The sequence below is a fragment of the Sesamum indicum genome, linkage group LG5, assembly GCF_000512975.1.
Source record: "Sesamum indicum cultivar Zhongzhi No. 13 linkage group LG5, S_indicum_v1.0, whole genome shotgun sequence".
NCBI lineage: Eukaryota > Viridiplantae > Streptophyta > Magnoliopsida > Lamiales > Pedaliaceae > Sesamum > Sesamum indicum.
In genome coordinates this window covers 18,236,510-18,258,198 of record NC_026149.1, presented here as the reverse complement: position 1 = coordinate 18,258,198, position 21,689 = coordinate 18,236,510, and the positions used below count along the sequence as shown (strand labels likewise).

At 33.3% G+C, this 21,689-nt stretch overlaps 2 protein-coding genes across 2 annotated transcripts; one reads left to right on the top strand and one right to left on the bottom strand.

Moving 5' to 3' along the window:
* Nucleotides 2,205–2,975, bottom strand: LOC105162964. Its single transcript, XM_011081145.1, has one exon. The coding sequence runs from the start codon at nucleotides 2,973–2,975 to the stop codon at nucleotides 2,205–2,207; it is 771 nt and encodes a 256-aa protein (XP_011079447.1).
* LOC105162912 (1-aminocyclopropane-1-carboxylate oxidase 5-like) lies at nucleotides 5,500–7,099 on the top strand. The gene is made up of 3 exons (XM_011081088.2): nucleotides 5,500–5,677; nucleotides 5,754–5,986; nucleotides 6,309–7,099. Exons 1-3 carry the CDS (start codon nucleotides 5,576–5,578, stop codon nucleotides 6,913–6,915), a joined length of 942 nt encoding a protein of 313 aa, XP_011079390.1. The 5' UTR covers nucleotides 5,500–5,575; the 3' UTR covers nucleotides 6,916–7,099.

The window sequence follows — 21,689 nt, the reverse complement described above, 5'->3', positions numbered from 1 at the left end:
ACGTAACAAATTGAGCTGTTTTGCACGGTTTCATTAAAGCAAGTTGTAATTACGCTTAGCAAATATACCAGACAAATTCTTCGGTCTAGACCAACGTTTGGGTCAAGTTTCGTCGAATTCTAAGAACGTTCAAAAGTTAGCTATTTTGCACGGTTTTAATAAAGCAAGTTTGTTTCGTTTCAGTAAAATCAATTCCGGGCTTTTGAGTAAAGCCTTGGGCCACAAGTCTAGCTTTGTACCTTACAACTTCATTTCGTTCATTTCTCTTGCGTATGAACACCCACTTATACCCAACAGGTTTGACACCTTTTGGTGTTGGAGTTATAGGTCCAAATACTTCTCGCTTATTTAGCGAGTCTAGCTCATCTTGTATGGCCTTTTCCCAACTTTTCCAATCATTTCGATGTCTACATTCCTCCATAATTTGAGGATCATTTTCATCTTCATCCATGATTTGGACGGCTACAGAATAGGCAAAAATATCATTCATTTCAATTTCTTTACGATACCAACCTAAACTGTTATGAGCATAATTAATAGACATCTCGTAACTGTCCTCGAGATCTTGCTCATTGCTTTTGGAGTCATCAGATAAAACCGCTTCAGGGATTTTATCCTTAGAGACACTAGTGGTCACATTCATATCGTGATTAACTGAGACGATATGTTCCTTTCTCTTTCGAGGATTTGCATCTTTAGAGCCAAGTGGTCTACCACGCTTCCGGCGTATTTGTGACTCAAATGCAATTGATTTATTTAGAATCGCTTCAGGGACTTCTAAACGAGCCGGAACATTTTCAGCCGGAATATATGATTTTGTGACCTTTTTGGTATCTATCAATGCTTCTGGTAGCCTATTTGCAACACTTTGCAAATGTATGATCCGTTGAACTTCAAGTTCACTATCATTTGTTCGTGGATCCCTTTGCAAATGTATGATCCGTTGAACTTCAAGTTCACTATTATTTGTCCGTGGATCCATAAAAGACATAGATGTTGCATTCCATGCAATATCTTTTCTTTTAATCTCCTTATCTACTCCCCCTAATGCCGGGAATACTGTCTCATTAAATTGACAATCCAAGTACCTAGCAGTGAATTGATCACCGGTCATTGGTTCAAGGTACTTAATAATTGAGGGAGATTCAAAACCAACATAAATTCCCAATCTCCGTTGTGGCCCCATTTTAGTTCGTTGAGGAGGGGGTATCGGGACATACACCGCACAACCAAACACCTTTAAATGAGATATATTTGGTTCTCTTCCGGAGACCAATTGTAATGGAGAAAATTTATGGTAAGCGGTAGGTCTGAGACGAATTAGAGCCGCTGCATGCAAAATTGCATGCCCTCATGCCGATGAAGGCAATTTTGACCTCATCAATAAGGGTCTAGCTATTAATTGTAACCGCTTAATTAACGACTCTGCCAGGCCGTTTTGAATATGTACATGAGCAATTGGATGCTCTACAACTATCCCAATTGATTGACAATAATCATTGAAGGATTTAGAAGTAAATTCTCCCGCATTATCTAGCCGTATCCTTTTAATAGGATAATCAGGAAAATGAGCCCTCAATTTAATAATTTGGGCTAACAGTCTTGCAAAAGCAACATTTCGTGTTGACAACAAGCTTATATGTGACCAACGTGTTGATGCGTCAATCAACACCATAAAGTATTTAAATGGCCCACATGACGGTGTTATTGGCCCGCATATGTCTCCTTGAATTCGTTCAAGAAACATAGGAGATTCTACATTCACTTTTGTCATAGATGGCTTTGTAATTAGTTTTCCAAGAGAACAAGCCGAACATATGAAATCGCTTTTAACAAGGAACTTCAGGTCCTTTAGTGGGTGTCCATGTGAATTTTCAATGATCCTATACATCATTGTTTTACCTGGGTGACCAAGTCTATCATGCCACAAAGTAAAAATACTTTGATCAACTAACTTCGGGTTAGTGATACTATGTGTTTCAACAGAGCTTATCAATGTGTCATATAAACCAGAACTATATGTTCTCATTCTTTCTAAAACTTGCTTCTGGCCAGTTTTATATGTTGTAAGATACAGATATTCGATACCATTTTCATTCATGGTTTCAATATGAAAACCATTTTGTCGAATATCCTTGAAACTCAATAAGTTCCTTTGTGATTTACTCGAATATAAGGCATCATTGATATGTAATCTTGTTCCTTCAGGTAACAAGAATATTGGGATTAATCCATGTATTACCACGACCATTACCGCGACCACGACCACGGCCGCGACCGCCACGACCACGACCATAAGAATGGCCCCGTGGTGAGCCATGGTAATGACCACGCCTCTTTTGTGAAGAAGTAGCATTTGCTTCAGGCAATGCCGCTGAAATTTCAGGAAGTGGCTTGGAACCAGTGGGTCGGGGGTGATGGTTATTCAACAAAAGTTGATTATTTTCTTCTGCAACAAGCATGTATGAAATCAACTCTGAATAGGTTTTGAACCCACGTTCCCTGTACTGCTGCTGGAGTACAAGGTTGGATGCATGAAAAGTAGAAAATGTTTTTTCCAACATTTGTTCATCCGTCACATCTTCTCCACATAACCTCAACTTTGATACAATTCGAAACATTTCAGAATTATATTCAGCAATCGTTTTGAAATCTTGCAGTCGCAATTGTATCCACTCATATCTTGCACGTGGTAAGATTACAGTCTTTTGATGGTCAAATCGATCCTTTAAACTCTTCCAGAGTTGAAAATGACTTTTGACTGTTAAATATTGAGACTTCAGGCTCTCATGAAGATGATGACGAAGCAAAATCATTGCTTTAGCACAGTCTTGCTCAGAAGCAACAGTATTTTCTTTTATTGTTTCTCCCAATTTGCTACTTGCCAAATGTAGTTCGGCATCAAGAACCCATGATAGGTAGTTTTTTCCAGAAACATCAAGAGCAACGAAATCCAATTTTGTGAGATTGGCCATTAAGCTACAACAAGTTAATATGCACTTTTAGCATAATATTCAACATATACATAAAAGTAAAATAATATGTATTACACATGATATAAAGTAAAAATGACATGAAATATTACTAACATTAAGTTACCATGTAATTAGTATGAATTATAATGGCATGTATACATGGAATTAAATAAAAATGTTTGCCTTAAATCTTATAATGTTACAAATAGCAATTAAATGGTATTCATGCCAAATCATTTTCTTAATAAATAAATTTTGTTGCATATACTAGCAAAACATGTAAAATACATACATGGGCATATGAAACAAAACTATGTTATCGAAAAATTATCAGAAATCAAATAAATAAACGAAGAAGCATCGGGCTTCTTGATCAAGCCATTATCTCAAAACACTTCAGGTGGTGAGAAAATTAAACATATACTTATCATCGCTTCAGGGATGATATTGCACATAGTTGGTATAAAATATTTCACCTACTACTGGAGATGATTTTAACTCATTACTTACTTCAGGAAGCAATGAAATTTTATAGAACATATCCACTTCAGGGGATAAAATCAAGAATTGTATACCTGCTTCTGGAGGCAATATCACATCCACTTCAGGGGATAAAATCAAGAATTTATATATATATGTCTACTTCAGGAGACATTGAATTATATAATATAATTACTCATATTTTATTATGAAATATTCAAGGATACAAGTAACTATGATATTGTAGAGGTAAACGAACAAAGAATAAAAATTATACTAATAAAATTAACATTTTACCTTGATCGATCGTAACGTAACGTCGTGCTGATAACGTGTTATAAACTTAGAGAAATTCTAAGTTTATTGGCCTATCACTCCTAATAGAATATAGAGTAAAATGTATATGTATTTCTCTCCAAAATCACTTTATTATTCTCTCCAAAGACTATATACAAATGAAATACATGGTGGTATTTATAGACCACAAAAATGTGGTTACAAAATACACCATAAATCATTATAATTACAAATCATAATGGGGGATACAAAAGGGTATAACATAATGGATTATTAAAAATGAATATGAAGAGGTGTATGCATTCATATATACATATTATATATAATAACCTTCCCTATATAGGATAAATTTGCATAACTCAAATCAATGACAAAAGTTTAATGGACTTAGATTTGAGTAAAGAATTTGAAACAATTCTATATTAAAAAAATATGAAATCCATTAATGTTTAGAAATCATAATTCAAAATTAAAATTGAATAATTTGAAATCTTCTGAATTTTGATTTATCCAAATAAATCCAAAAAAAATGTCATTAAAAATTTAAAATTTATTAATCTAAATGCACCCTCAAATAATTGCAAGTCAGATAGCAAAAATATACCAAGAAAAAGTACGAAAAAAAGAAAAAAACAAATACAAACAACATTCATAAAAGTTCTTTTATTACTAACACAAACAACATTCATAAAAACTAATACAAACAACATTACTAGCTTTTTCGATCGGAACCCTAATGTATAGAATGTTTGTTAACAAATTATATTAAATGTTCAATGAGGGGTAAAATTAAAAGTTTATTTAAATTTTTATCAACATTAGTATTTTCTATCCAAACCCTAATGCAAGGGTTATAGTTACAAACAGAATATTCTTGTAGCAAGTGCAAGTGTAATTTTAAAAAATTTAAGAAAAAGTGTAATTAAATATATTTAAGGGGTCCAAATATAATTAATGATTTTCTACAACTATAATAAACAGTAACACATCAATAATGTACATTAGGACCCATATATATGTAATATTATAAAATTACGAACGCACTCCTAATAAAGCGTATCAAAACAACATTCTTGATCGATGGGTAAAAATAAAACGTACATAAGATCGGACTCTATATATACTCCAATGGTCTGAACTAAAATAAACAAACTGCAGCAAAATAGCCTAATAATGGAATAAGTAACTCCACCTTAAACATGAATTAATCACACAAATGGTGTCAAAAAGTAAAGTAATTAGTGTTATTAAGTTAAAATGGATGAAATAATGCTAAAGGTATTAATTGTTTGTGATTCTAATGTTGTTAGAAAGTTTTATTTACTTACATCATAAGGATTTCGAGACATAGAAAATGATATAAATATAAAATTAGTTTATTGAATGCTTCATTTTAAGTAAAAAAAATACATACGTCTTTAAAATTTGAATAATCAGAACAGATAACAGTTGTAATCAAAGTTAAATAGTAACATAATTACATGTTTAAGATTAGAACAAGATAATTAATTTTAACGAACGTGCTTTCATAAATTAGTGTTGATTAAACAATTGGATTAATGATGATAAGATCCATTATCTTAATTAAGGATTTGTGTCACTGTCCATTGCCCTAATGCTTAAATTCTATAATATTTAGGAAAAAAAAAATATAAATATATATAATAATGATGAGTTTAATTCAAGATCGAGGGTTAATACTGTACTGCTCCTATATAAATATGCCTAAAGATGAGCTCTTGGGCACCATATCAACAAATAGCAATAAGAAAAAGTTCTTAGTTTGTGTACTTAAGTTAGTAAGTTTCTTAGACTTATCACCAATGGGGATTCCAGTTGTTGATTTTTCAAAGGTTGATGGAAAGGAGAGAGTCGATACTTTGGCTCTGATTGATCGTTACTGTCAAGAGTGGGGATTTTTTCAGGTACTTACATGGTGTAAAATATAGCTTCTTTTTTGTTGTATGCTATGTTGTCTAATTGATTTCTTGATTACAATAGCTAATCAATCATGGCATCTCTGAAGAGCTCCTGGACAGGGTGAAAAAGGTGGCCACTGAATGCTATAAATTGGAAAGGGAGGCAGATTTCAAAAACTCAAAACCAGTGCAGTTGTTGAATGAGCTGGTTGAGAAGAATAGTGATGAGAAAATAGAGAATGTGGATTGGGAGGATGTTTTCCTACTCTCAGATGAAAATGATGAAGAGTGGCCATCAAAGACCATTGGTTTCAAGTAAACGCCATTTTTCTTTTAATGTTTTTCTTATGTTTCACTTTGAGGAATGTTGTCATTTTCAAATGGGTGCTTCTATATGTTTTAAACACTAAAAAGTTGGAACTTTCTCTGAATAAAAAAAAAATCAGGCCGTTACATCACGTAAGTATGCCTACAACTTAAATGAAACATTATAAAAATAAAAGTAACTTTTATTAGTTTAGGTTTGGTTTATATATGAATACAACAAATAAAATTTTAGCCGAATGGAAATATTTCCATACAAACATTAAACTTAAATATTACCTAGTAGTTTATCTAATCATAATTTTGGCAATAGGAAAACCATGAAGGAATACCGAGCTGAATTGAAAAAACTGGGGCACAAAGTCATGGAAATAATGGATGAAAACTTAGGCTTGACGAAAGGATACATCAAGAATGCTTTTGATGGTGGAGTAGACAATGCAGCATTTTTTGGCACCAAGGTGAGCCACTATCCACCATGCCCCCACCCGGAGAAGGTAAATGCTCTTCGAGCCCACACGGATGCTGGGGGCGTTGTCTTGCTCTTCCAGGATGATGAGGTGAAGGGACTCCAGATGTTGAAAGATGGGGTTTGGACAGATGTTCAACCTTTGAAAAATGCTATAGTCATCAACACAGGTGACCAAATTGAAGTTTTGAGTAATGGGAGGTACAAGAGTATTTTACACCGTGTTGTGCCCCAAACAGATGGGCAAAGGAGATCAATTGCTTCATTCTACAATCCATCACTCAAGGCCACCATTCAGCCTGCTCCACAATTGCTCGATGCTAAGGTGGAGAACAAGGTGAAAGATGCTGCTAAGTATCCTAAGTTTGTGTTCGGAGACTACATGTCGGTTTATCTTGAACAAAAATTTCAACCTAAAGAACCAAGATTCCAAGCTGTTGCAGCAATATAAGAGTTGACGACTTGATTCAACGCCTCTTGATAAATGACGGAGTTTGTATGTGTGTCTTGTGTGTGTTTGTGTTTTTGAATATGGTTTTGGGCTTGTCTTTATAGCAAACTGCTTTATTTGGATGTATACCAATTCATCTTTGCATGTTTGAAGGATATAAAAATAAATAAAAAGCCCATCTTGTCTTAAATATACGAACTGCTCCCACTTTTTCTTTGGTGCAACTTAAGTGGCTATATTTACTCCATAACGTTATAAATTTTGTATCTCAATTTAATTTTATTAAATTCTTGGATGACTTACTTGTACACTTTCCAACATTTTCCATAAGTTTCAAATACTCTCTCATTAATGATGGATGTGATATTTGAGAACAAAAGCTATAATTTTATAAAAATTATGTTACATAACTTATGAATTTTATCCAATTACATGTATGTATAATTAAAATATATCATATCATTACTCAAAATTGTAAAATATTATAGATGGCACATTTTAGAGTACATGTATGTATATAGATGTTCAATGTAATATTCTAAATGTATATTGATAATTTATTTTTTAAAAAAACTAGTTCAATATATATGACAATACAAGCAAAAATTATGTAAATATTTTAATAGCTATGTAAACAATATAAGGATTGTTAATTTATAGAATTTGTACAAATTCTATATTAATTATAAAATCAAAACTTATGGATAGTATTTATTTCAAATAAATTTTTTACAACAATTTAAATTATATTTTAGGAGAATGATTGTAATAGAAATAATTTAGGGGTGTAAATGGTAAGGGCATTTTGTTACCATAAACTAAATGCAAAGAAAAATTTACAAAAACTTCCACATATATTATTTAACTTTGGTAACATACATAATATATAAAAGAACACAAAAGCATATATGTTCTGACTTTAAATAACATTAATACACTTTACAAATTTAGACGCTCGCACCCATGCAACTTCACTAGACATTTCTCATAACCTACAATAAAAGATTGAATAAATTACAACAACCTCTCATGAGGTATGTCGTATTTATGGATACATCCTCATTATTTAAAAAATTATAAATATTACTCTAATATTTGATGAACTTATATAATACTTTGATGGAGGTATGAAATTATTAATTCTGCCCTTATTGTATTTTTTTATTTTTTAAAAAATTAAAAACTTATAAATAAATCGAATGGGGTGAATGAAAAAGTTTTCAAAATCATAAATTAAAAATCGCTTAGTCCATAAAAAAAAAAGTCAGAAATTTTCAAAAGATAGACAAAATTATCATTTTTTAATCCACAATGGCATTTTGATCAATTCACCATAAAAAATGGATGAAAAAATCTAATAAATTTTGCTAATTGTTAGACGGTCATTAAAATCAGGGGGATATTGGTAATTTTACAAACAACCAGGGGTATTCATAATTATGTCAAACTCAGTGGAAGTCATTGTAATTTACCCGTAAAAGATATTTGAGAAATGTTCGAAGAATAAATCTAAACTAGATCATATGTTGTGAACCTTAATGGTGTACGACTAAATAAGGCTCCATAAAAATAATTTTTAAAAATAAAATCTGAATAAAGTGAAACAAGAGGAGGTTGCATTTTAGAAGCGTTTGGATCGATGAAAGCCGAAAGCATAGGGCTTGAATGATGTAATTTGATGGTGGAACTTCAAACAACCATAACGTACTTTTACTCTAGAAAGAGTTATGGGATAATCAACCTATGCACGCGATCATCTTTTGGAGAAGAATATAACCCCTCACCACTTTTGTTTAAGGGACCATTGTTCATTCCAAAATTCTGTCATTTCAACCATTGTCCAAGTATTTCCTTAAATATTTTAATTTTTCAACGGATTTATTTAAATTTTATATTTTTTTGTATTGGTCTTTTAGACCTTATATTTTACCAAGTTATAGTGAGGATGTTAAGGAACTTTTAGACCAAATTTATAATCTTTTGAGATAGTTCGAACTTTAACCCATTTTTAGGCATGTATAGCTTAGATTATGATGCTTATAGAAAAATTAAATTTTTGGTCCCTCAAACAGCCATAACGTGCTCTTACTCTGGAAAGAGTTACCGGATAATCTATCTATACATACGATCATCTATTTGAGTGGAACATAACCCCTCACCACTTTTGTTGCGAGGGACCACTGTTTATTCCAAAATTCTACCATTTGGACTATTGTTCAACCGTTTCCTTAAATATTTTGAGTTTTGTTTATACTTTACATTTTACCAGATGTTACGGATTTTTGAGACAAAATCTATAGTCTTTTGAGATAATTCAAAATTTAACCCGTTTTGAGGCACGTATAGCTCAGATTATGAGTCTTACTAGAAAATTACCTTTATAGTCATATTAATAAAATGATTTTGGTCCCCCTTGTTGTTAGTGTAGATGACCAGAAAGTCAATGAGTTGGTTATTTTGTAATCTACTTTCCATAATCTTATTTGATGTATGTTAAATATCATAAATATATTTTAATCTTTAGCCATACTTGCCATGTTATATAAATGTTGTTACTGCATTTTATGAACAAAGCTTACAGATTAATTAAATTAATGAAATTATGTCATGCATTTGATGAAAACTGTGAAATCAAATTTTGAGGGTCGGTCTGAAACATTCGAAGTCGAGAATCATAAAAAATTAATATTGAAGAGAGTTCTTTAGAGACATGCACTAAGTGATGCATCCATGTGATGAGTGTCACGTTTCATCAACGATCGACGAGTGACGTTTATACATTTTATTGGGTGATTGACAAGTGAGTTGTCAAGTTCACTGAATTGAGTCACACGAGTTTTCTTATGGAGGCTCATGTGACATGATCGGTATGATTAGAAGCTCCTAAGTTGCAATAGTACGGAATTAGTCCTCCAACCTAAGGAGCTATGGTAGCCTAGTGTATGGGGCGGATGTATCTTGGTCCTAACTAATGTGACTGTAGCGTGGTTGTCAAAGCCTCTACAGCAGTGCAATCAGAACTTACATTGAAGTTGGTACACTCTGAAAAAGAATCCATCACCTATTATGAGATTATGGTGATCTCAAACGTCCTCTAAACTATGTTAATATCAAAATCTGTGGCAACAACTATTGGTTAAATAGAGAAATAGTTTCCCATGTTGATAATGATAAACACAATCAAGATTGGAATCAAAGTTATCGAAACCAAGTGTGAGAAGCAAATTAGAATTTTGTACCCTAAAATTTGATCTGGAGATAGCTTGATGGAAGGATCATATCTGTATGGTACCTGCAGTTAAAGATTCACATCAATTTTTTTTGTTCTCTAGTGTCATTTATCTTTGCTAGATAACCACTCATAGTAATAGGCAATCTTAGATTAATGAGTTGATCAACAATGATTAATTCAATACGATTCAATTAATATAGAGCAAGTTGGTTATCAAATTAAATTATATATATGATACAACCCCTATTCTCGACAAAGTGGACATATAGGTGTTACACACAAAACACTAACAACGTTATGGGAACTTAATTGGAGAATTAATTTTGAATGACAATTAATTATCGAATTGATCCAAAAGATATACGGGATTAATTTTTAAGAGTTAAATTAATAATTTGAATAATTGGATTATTCAATTGAGGTCTAATTTGATAAACCCAAAGGGTTAACTAATTGCATTAATTAAATGTTTGGGTTGCAGGATTAATTCATCTTAGATTGAAGAATTAAATAAAGATTTGATTTCGACTTCAAATTAATTGATCAAATCAATTAATTATTAATCCAAAGTCAAAGGGTGTTTAATTTAAATTGTATTCAAGCCTCAAGGGACCACAGTGACTTATCATGCATTAAAGGCACTTGATTAAGAGCTTGCATCCTCATGGGTGGAGCTCACTACCATTGATTTGAAGCAAGCCAGTGGCTGGACATTTGTGGGTGTTTGCAACGTATGTGTATTTATATTTTTTTTCTCAGTCTCTTGTATCTCTCTACTTCCAAAGAGTTATATCTCTTTCATCCTTTTCTTAAGAGCTTGAAATTCTTTCAAACTTTCTTAATAAACCTAGAACACTTTCTACTTCATAAAATTGTTGTTCTAGTCCCACTCACTTGAGTTTCTAGCAAGGCTCAAAGAGACACAAGTTGGTGCTTTTTGTGGACTTGCTAGAAAGAGCTTTGTTTAGCACTTGAGTGGACAAAGCAAGAAACAATTGTTGGAGGAGTGATTTTGAAGCTAGAACACTATACTACTCTTCAAGATGTATGTACCCTTTGACTTGCATTAACTAGATGTTGTCCAAGTGCACGAATAGCTAGCTTGATGTGAGATATGATCCCTTTTAATATTTTATTTATCACTTTTATGATCATTTAATGTCCTGGGGTTGTACCGATTCCTTCAAGTGGAATCAGAGTCTGCTTCGTACACTTGACTAGTTGATTTATGTGCATTTATGTGCTTTACTTTATTTTACTTTAATAGAATGTTTGTTGTTATTGTTTCAAATTTGGTTTATATGTTAAAAGGTACGTGATTATTGAGATTTAAAGTTTTGGGCTTGATTTAAATGTTAAGTCTTAATTTTATTTTTAGTTTTTCAGAAAAATGACGTTTACCTCACGACCGCTCACAACAGTAATGTGCGGACGCATCGGCATAGTCCTGCACACAGGACGATCATGCACACATGCCCCCACTCGAGCTTGCATGGCTGTCATGCACCAGTGCAAAACTATTGTTGTGACATAGCGGGCTTTCGAACCCAAGTCATATTGTTATATTAGAATTTGCTGAAAAATTAGAGTTTTAATTGTTATATTATACTTATAAATTAAAACTCTACTTGGGAGGTCCATGTTGTTTCCAAATTCTAATTTTGAAACTAATTGTTAATTTTAATTTTGAAATAATGAGTTTTGTGATATGAAATAAATGTATATGATATTGAATATCGGCGTACATTTGATATATGCTTCAGTATAACATATTTGTTTGTTATTTATGTGATGAATAAGAAACGAGGATGATCTTGAAGTCTTTAACCCATGTGATTTATTCATTTATTTGTTATTGTACATTTGATGAGGCCTATATATTTATTTAATTCACTCCCTCTTATCTATTGTCTTGGAATAATAAAGCTTCTTTCGACCTTCTATGTACCTCCCATGACCTATGATTGCAATTTCTTCATTTAAGTTGTAACTAGAGTAGATCAGACTCAAGATTTCATTTTGTTGTAAATTGTAATTTGGCGAGAAAGCTATGAAGATGGAGACTATTGGTGGGAGTCCAATTGAAGAAGAGCAAGGCCCATGATTGTGTCGGATACAATCTTTGTAATAGTATGGACTACTATCAATTGCAACCCTTAGATTGACAAATGGTCCACTAGGCGTTCAGTGGATTCCATAGGACGGATTCATGATCGTCCATGTGGTGTGCTTGGTTTTATTTTGGATATGCTGCTTATAGTGCTCTACTTGCTTATATATGCGTAATGAATATTGTGATTAGATCTTGAAGTCATAAAAAACATAAACTCTCACTTGGAAAGTCCAAGTTCAAATGTAGAGCCCATAATAGATTAAATCAAAAGTGTTTGATACTCCAAACTTTTTCATCGGAAATGGTGTAGTGTGTTATGCTATCACCTTATTGTGGTTTCATGAGTCCTAGCACTTTTTGAAATTAGTGGAAAGTTGTACTATCATTACAAACCAAGTGCATTATGTTTGGTTTTGTTTTTAACTTGTTTTTGGGTATTTTGTGGAGATAGAGAGAGAAAAACAAAGATAAATAAAAATAAGTTAGAGATAGTGTGTATGTTTGGATTTGTTTTTGGAGATAATATAAAATAAGTATGTTATGTTTGATGTTGGGTAGTGGGGAGACAAAAAATACTGTTCATTGTCAAATTATGTCTCTTTTATATATATTCATATATATATGTATAAAAATATATATAATTTATTTAGTTGTGAGTGGATTAAAATAAATATTATTTTCTAATTATATATGTATGGAAATGAAAAAAAAAATAATTTATGTAAATACACTTTTAAAAATAATTAAATGCACTCTAATAACGGATTAACAATATTTTTTGTTAGTTGTTCTATTGGATGTGATAAATTTAAATACATTATTCAAATAATGTAATATATGGATTAACCGCGTAGAATAGTTATATTATTTTATATTTTTTAAAATTTTTAATTATTTCAATGATGTAGAAAATATTACGTATAAAATATTAAATAGTTAAAATAAAATATATTTGTATTTAAAAATTAAATATTTAGAAACAAGACAAAATACTTAAAAACAAAATAAAAATATGACAAAATAAGCAATGAGATGGCCCAAAATCGAAGCCAAACATAAGGCACCATGTTTCAATGTTATTCTCTCTAACAAGTCATGAGGGGCGACATGTAAGATTATCCTTTTATGGATGTGTTTGGGCGAACGCATAATTAACTCAATTCACTTGGAGTTCTTGGAGTTTTCAGAAAATAGAGGCAAATTACTTAGGGATCTCATGGAAAAATTACATTTTTGGCCCACAAAAATCACTAAATTAATTCTGGTCCCCGTTGTTCTATGAGCAACAGTTTTGGTCGTTAAAGTTATCATTTTTTAGTAGACTTGGTCCCAGCCATTATGCTTCCATGACAAACTAACAAAGATGCGCATGTTGATGTCAAAAATGGGGGAAATAGGCTAGATTTTGGGTTCGAATTTGCTGCTACCTATATATACTCGATTTTGCTCCAAATTTTGTCATCCAAAAACAAACTCAAACCCCCAGCTTCATGCCAATGATATCAGATCAAAATTTTGATTGAAAAAAAAAACTTGAATAAACTAAATGTATGAAATTTGCGAAGGAAAATGAAGATTCTTACAAAAGGTTATCTCCAAACACAAAATTAATTAATGGTGAGGACATGTTCATCTCTTCCTAAATATCCCCTCTCTTTATATGATTCTTACATTCGTGTCTAATATGAAACTCATCCGGTCTTGCAAGCCTGACTCGGCTACATATCACCTAAAATCTGCAATTTCTATCTTATCAGTCAAAATATTCCACATTAACTAGAAAAATATTGATTATTGGCTCTAATTTTAATAGCTATGAACTAAAAATCGTGGTAAATAATTTTTATTGACCAGGTTAAATAAAATAGATGCAAAAATATAGATTTTCTTCCAAGAAAAAATTATTTATCATGGTTAAAAATGGTACTTTTGACTGACTTTAAATTGATTTTTGTAATTGAGGGCAATAATTAAAAAAATATTGACCACACCAATTTCGAAGGAAAATGGCATATATTTGACACGTGAACAACCCTTTTTCCAGCAAAATTGACATTATACTATAGAAATTGAAACAATTTTTTTCCCATAAACATAATATGGATTTATATGAATTAAACCTAAATTTATATGAATAATTCAACTCCAATTGATAAAAAGTTGGCTAATTATTTATTGTTAGATATATGGTTATTTATTGAATTTTATTATCATAAATTATTTATGGATATTTAACAATTTGTCGTGGATAAGTACAAATATAATGATGTATTTGATCGTGTCAACTTAAAAACAAATAATATCATCAAACCAAATAAATATTTCGGGAAAAATGCAATTTTACTAATGTATGTTAGGGTAGAATTTTTGGTGTTGCACGGATTGCTTTCTGTAATTTTTAGTCTCGTAATTTTAATCGTTTTTCAGTTAATTTTTGATCGGGAAAACTGCATGACTTGCACATAACTTAATTTTATTTCAATTTTCTTTCTGTAACTTTAGGGATGTTGGGTATTTTTGGTCCTGCATGAACTAATTTACAAGAACTAAAATTAAAATTTAATTGAATCAAATGCAACACATACAAGTTTCCAGCCAAATTGACTGAAAATGGATTAAAATTACAAAAATTCTAAAGTTACATAATTAAATTGCGAAAATAAATTCATATAGGACCAAAAATACACCCGCTCTAATTTATAGGAATATATTTACAATTTTTGTTAAATGATTCATTTGCTTCCAATTAAAATAGCAGTAAGCAGGACTATAATTAATCACTATTTATACTAAATCTACGAAAGCAGCAAAAGAAAATGAGTTATTATATTTCTATATTTTATGAAAGCGATGATAAATTATATTTATATGTTGAATAATTAAAATAAAATGACACTGATGATGTTACCGATGTTACCGAATATAATAAATTTTTCGGTCTATGCATTGATGTGTCATATCTCATTCAATATGTAGGTATTTGTTTCACTTTATTTATATTTGTTATAATTTATTTTATGATTTCGTGTTATATTGACGTATTAATTGAATTGATATATTGCTCATTGAAATGTTGATGTAATCATTTAATTATTAGTTTTATCATAAAAAAAAGGGAAGAAAAAGAAGATGAAGAAAGTATATATATGATTCGACTTAAAAACCCATTTCTCTTTTTGTTTGGCATTATATTATTTTTAAAGACGATCTAAAAATAATTTTATTTTTTAAAAGAAGTGTAAATATAAGTAATCCTATGTGATGCTGACATGATAAAAACACATACACACCTGTTTTTCCATGTAGATATTTTCGGAGGTGCTTAAGGGTGATCCGACAGACCTTTGGTTTGACTGGCCTAACCGTAATTGGCCAATGGATATTTTGTGGGCAGTAACGAAATAGAAGGGCAAGGATTCTATTTCTGAGTTCTACCACGCCCTTTTGGCTGCAGCTGTTTACCACATTTGGCCCGAACGCAACCTTCGCCGATTTGACAGAGTGGAACTTGATGCTTCAAGAGTTGCTATTATCATTATAGGGGATGTGCGACAGATCCTTAGTGCTGACTTACCTTATTCTGTTAGCTCATGTGGGCTTTATCGTTTTTGGCGTATCTCTTGGCCTGTCGAAGGGGATGCGTTGAAACATGTTGTATTGTACCTCTGTACTCCTTTTACTTAATGAAATTTACATTTACCAAAAAAAATAAATATACGTAATCTTTTTTTATATATAATTATGATAAACAGTTGCACATCAATAATGTACATTAGGGTTCATAATAAAATTACGAATGCATCCAACAGTAGAGCGTATCAAAACAACATTCTTGATAGATCAAAATATAACGCAAGATAGGAGTAAAACGTTACAAATATGTTCATGTAAAATCAATAAATTGCAGCAAAATAGAGTAAAATGGACCTTAAACATGAATTAATCACAGATGGTGTAAAAAAACGTACAGTAATTAGTACATTTCTTTGTCTACTCAGACAAGGAAAGCATACAATACTAACATAATAGGTTTCGTTTGTAATCTACTAAACTAATGTTGTCAGAAAAGTACTATTTACGTACAACGTAAGGTTTTCCAGACATAGAAAAGGTTTAATTGCATTTTTTGTCCCATTAGATAGGGTCATTATCACTTTTAATCCCCTGCTTTGTTTGATCAACACTTATAGTCCAAAGTTTTCAAAATTTTAATTAACAGTATTGGTCCTTTAATCCAATCTTTTTACTTTTCTTTGATAATCTATCCCTTATGCTCAAAATTAGGCCCAATTAGTCCCAATATGCTTTCGTAATAAATTAAGTCTTTATGAATTCATATCTTTTTTTTTACCACCTTATTTCCAGGTATTCGAAGTCTCGGTTTTATGGACTTCCTCCAACCACACTACCTCAGTAGATGGTTTGCAAGCACTTGGCTCCTTCAGCAAAAAACAGCACAATCCTATTTCATTTCCTACCTTAGCGGGTAGAAAACACTCTAATATATGGACTTAATAGAATTTTTGACAACAAGTTGAATAGAAGCCTTTACTTTTATTGAAAAAATATATGAAATATTACATAGATATTATTTCGTCCATTGAAAAAGACAACTATTTAGCCTCTCATATGATAGAGAACTTGACTTGTTCGGGAAACTCCCATAAACTAAGAATTTAAAGAACTATAAAGACTTGATAGACTGAAAATATTATGCTTTGGATAGTTGGAGAAGTTTACTGATGATCCCCATCAGCTTTATTGCTTCCCTATTTATAGGCATCCATGAACTTCAAACTCGGACTCCAAACTTATTTTTTGATGACGTCATTGCGTTCCTCTTCACCGTGTCCTTCCACTGTTGGTCATAATGACTTGTCGGCCATGTGATTGCTAGCTAGCTTTCTTGATTTGCTGACTGTTGGTCTTTGTTGTTTTCTAGCCAACAGTCTTATTCTTGATTTCTTACATTCTTCTATTTTTACTTTGTTTTGTTCTTTTCTTTTACCCTTGTCCATTTGGTTTAGGGTTTCTTTTGGGTAACCCGAATTTTTGCCCGAACAGGGGCTACTCTTGCTTCTCGCAGCAAGGGCATACATGGTTATACCATTGCCCAACATGTAGCATGTTACACATCTTCATCCTTGTTGCTTCAGTCGTTGGTAGCTTATTCTCCCAGATCAACATTCTCTTATTTATAAATAAGCTTTTTGCGAACTCAGTCCATTTTCCGTCATGGAGTTTAAGAGGAATGATTCATTCACTTTGTTTGAGAAAATTTTGAATGGATACTTGACTTTGTCCATCTCAATGAGACAGACCCACAATCCCCAAACTCTTCTAATAGACATATCGTTTTCACTAATAACTAATACCAACGAAGTTTCTCCTCAGCCAATTTATTTTTATTAAAGGCTACCATATCTGGTCTCTGCAGCTTGATGAAATGGAAGGCTGGATGAGACCCCTTTTCTGTTGTTTATGGAGCTGCTGATATGAATTTTAACTCCAGAATTTCTTATCTTTTTAAGTGGGGGTTGTTTTGCCAAGAGTCATAGACTGCCCTAATAATCTATTCCGAAAGCTTTGAAATTTTCAAAGAACTAGGTGACATAGTATGAACTGAAGCCAAGGCTCCAAAATCATGCAATTCTTGAACATCTTCTGGTTTGGACCCCTCTAACAACCAGATTCTGTTGTATTTTTCGAATGTTTCAATGATGCTCTTGCTTGGGTCTACTCCTTTGCGAAAAATTATTTTTTTTCACATTCGCTGCTATACATGCCAAGCAGAAGAAGAAGATATCAACTTGCTAGTATTAGCCTTAGAAGTACCTATCATCGAACTAAGGATAATCTCTCCTTCTTTGACCCTAGAGGTGCTGGTTTGACTTGAATTATCAGGAGTTTGCACTTCCTATGACCCAGTTGTTGCTATTACACCAGAATCTAGTGATGACCTCATGCAATCAGTACTTGAATCCGATGTTACAGGTCTTGAGCCCTGTACTCTCATGCCATGTTCAGGGTCATGCTCCCTCAACTCATGAGTCATTCCCAAGGGTGATGCCTTCCGAATTAATTCTCGTACATCATTCCATAATAAGGTGGATGCTAACAAGGGACTCATTATTGCAACATGGACAATGTCTAGATCAGCTCTTTGAATTTATCTGGCAACTTAAGTATTTATCGTTAGCCGTTCGAACTTCTTCTCAACCTCCTCAAGGCTTTCCCTAAGGTGCCTGAGCCTCATTATGATGGAGTTTGCTTCATATGCCTCCATCTCTTGTTAGAAAATTTTCAAAAACATTCTCGTTAGATGTTATTACAACAATATTATAACCGCCAAGTTTGCACTCGGACTCTTGGAGGTACTTGCAACGCCTACAGATGTTCCCAAAAAGGTTAACACCCCTCCGCCAAAGGACGAAATCACCTTGAAGAAGAAGCCTCTGATGGAGTTGTTATTCATAATGCCACTATGTATGCACTACTCACTGAAAAAGAACCTTGTCGGCCTGGCTTCCACCACAATCATCGTCCTCCTGGATGAACCGGATCAGCTCGCTTCCCACACCCTATCACCAAAACTCCTCTTGCTGCGAGAATGCTCCTCCACGTGAGCGACAGGCGAGAACTTACCGCCGCCTCACAAAAAGATGAGTGAGGAAAGTAGCGTGCCTTTAATATCTAACTGAGTAAAGAGTCTGGGCTCGTAACCAGTCAGCATCCTTATTTTGTTAACAAGCCTAAATGAAAGTGCTCAAATCACGGAATCCTAATCTACCTTCTACTAGGGGTCGGCACATTTTCTTCCAGGCGACCCAATCCATTCTCTTATCCCCTTTGTCATGCCACCAGAAGTCCCTCATTGCCTTCTCCAGCTCCTTCAATAAGGTATCATGTAATTTGAAAGAAGACATAGCATATGTTGGCAATGCTTGGAGTACCGATTTTATGAGAACCCCCTTCCCAGCTTGTGACAGAAGTCTACTACTCCAATCCGAGATATGGGCCCATGACCGATCCTGAATGTTTTGGAACAACGCCCATTTCGACCGACCTACCAATGCCGGGAGTCCCAGATAATATCATGAACTTCCACCAAGCTAACCCCCGATCGAGACTAACCGACGCTTATTTCCTTCATGGAGGGCCCCACTTACGACCATGCTTCATTTAGAAAAGTTAACCTCTTGTCCGCATACCCTCACATACAGGTCTGGAATTCTCCGTACTTCTTTGATTTGTCCCTCCATAGCTTCGCAAAATAAGAGTATAACATTGGAAAACAAAAGACGCAACACACTTGGAGTTGTCTAACTAATCCTCATGCCTCGTAAAGAACCATTCCTGTTTGCCTCCTGAATGAGTCCTATGAAAGCTTTATGCAAAAAATAAAGAGGTACCGGAATAGCGGGTCTCCTTGACGGATACCGCGTTCTGGTCTAAGATATCAAACTGATCACCATTTAGAGTTAACGAATATGAGACAGAAATAACCAAGAGCAAAATAAGATCAACAACACACCTCTCAAAGCCTAATCTAAGGAGAACACGTCTAAGGAAAGACCATTCCACCCTATTATAAGCTTTGTTCATATCCATTTTAAATGCGGCGTAGCCCCGATTTAGACTTGGATGATATCCTAAGAAAGTGATTAAGTCAAAAACAAGTAAGATATTATTTGTGATAAGACGATTAGGGATAAAAGTAAACTGTGTAAGAAGAGACGACGTCATTCACATACCTTTTACATGATTAGCTAGGCATTTGGATGCAATCTTAACCACTACATTGCATAAACTGATAGGACATAACTTAGACACAACTTCCGAATTGCTAACTTTAGGACTAAAAACGTGTGTGTAACTCAATTTGTATAACAATGAGTGGCTATTCAAAATTCTAAGCACCGAATTAGAAACATCATCACCTACTATATTCCAGAATTTTTGGAAGAAAAGAGGGGATTTAAGGGGAGAGATACTAAAAATGGCTTGCTTGACCTCGGGTGCCGTGAATGGTTGAGTTAGTTGAGTGTTCATCTCTGGGGTTACTCGTTGCGGGATCGTAGCCATCACCTGGTCTATGCTTGCCTCCGATGGCCGACGAGACATAAAGATCAATCTAAAGTGCTGAAGTCAGATGTCTTGCACATTTTCCTCCTCCTCTTGCCAAACCCCAACTATCCTTAAGTCGAGAGATGGTATTATGTCTTTTCCTGTTGAAGCTCTAGCATGAAAAAATCGTGTATTTCCAGCCCCATTTGTTAGCCAATGCTCTTTACTCCTCTGCTGCCACTTGAGCATCTCTCGAGTCTCAACCTCCATTAACTAGGACCGGATGTTTTGTAACTCCCTATTGGTTTCCTCATTTAAATTACTAGCTTCTAGCTAGGCATATCACTCCTCCAACCTCTACACCTCCTTCTTAGAGCGTTTGTATCCCGTTTTTCTTCCACTTGAGCAAACCCACTCATAACTGAATCTTTTTTCCATAATACTTCATGAGCATATCCCACTACTGCTTCATTCCAGGAATCTTCAATTACTCGTCGACATCCTTCCAACTGAAGCCATCTAGCATCAAAACAAAACTGAACTGAGCGAGGTCTCTATCTCTCATTTTCGGTCACCCCTGAAGTCTATCAAAATCATTAGACGATCGAATTGACAGGTTGGAATATGCGACACCTTGTAAGCCCAGAATTTACTCACCCCAACTGAATTAGCACATAACCTATCAAATCTTGCTCTCACCGTCTCCAGAGGCCTGCCTCCTATTACACCACCTGAAGTTTGAGCACCCGAGATCACTCAACCCAGAAAACTCCAGAAAATTCATCACCCGTGAATTTCCACTAACCTTTTTATTCATTTAGTTTTTTTCTCTCTTGTCCCTCATCTCATTTTTCTTCTGTTCTTTTCACCTCTTTAATCTTATTCGTTTAATTTAGTCCTCCATTATGTCTCATCGCACTTTTGCATCCAAGTTTTATTTTTCCTGTCTCTTTTTATTTTTTAACTCAATTAATGTGTTTTATTTTTAAGAAATACTTAATAATTTTTCCATAACCAACACTTAGATAATTAATAATAATAATAATAAATACTTAGATAATTAAAAATATTCCATAACAAATTCAAATTATAACAAATATTTATAATTTTACATTTCAAAAAATTAAGCCTACACATCAAATAATCCTAGCAGTAATAATGATGTTAAAATTAGACGCAAATTGACGTTTGGGCCTGACCCTTGGATGCAAAGCCTACTTAACAGTAAGAGTACTTGTAACCAACAGATCAAGTTTGTTTGACAAAAGAACTTTGCACAAGCAGCTACCTCATTTTCTCGTAGGGCATCTCAGACAACAGCAAACAAACACTAAGCAATTACGAAATCAAAAGGATAAAAGA

What these genes read in the sequence shown, in the direction of transcription:
- LOC105162964 (XM_011081145.1), bottom strand. Translation starts at nt 2,975, where the DNA reads ATGGCCAATCTCACAAAATTGGATTTCGTTGCTCTTGATGTTTCTGGA.
- LOC105162912 (XM_011081088.2), top strand. Translation starts at nt 5,576, where the DNA reads ATGGGGATTCCAGTTGTTGATTTTTCAAAGGTTGATGGAAAGGAGAGA. An exon ending in AAGAGTGGGGATTTTTTCAG is followed by an intron (nt 5,678 to 5,753) that starts GTACTTACATGG and finishes TGATTACAATAG; the next exon opens with CTAATCAATCATGGCATCTC. An exon ending in TCAAAGACCATTGGTTTCAA is followed by an intron (nt 5,987 to 6,308) that starts GTAAACGCCATT and finishes TTTTGGCAATAG; the next exon opens with GAAAACCATGAAGGAATACC.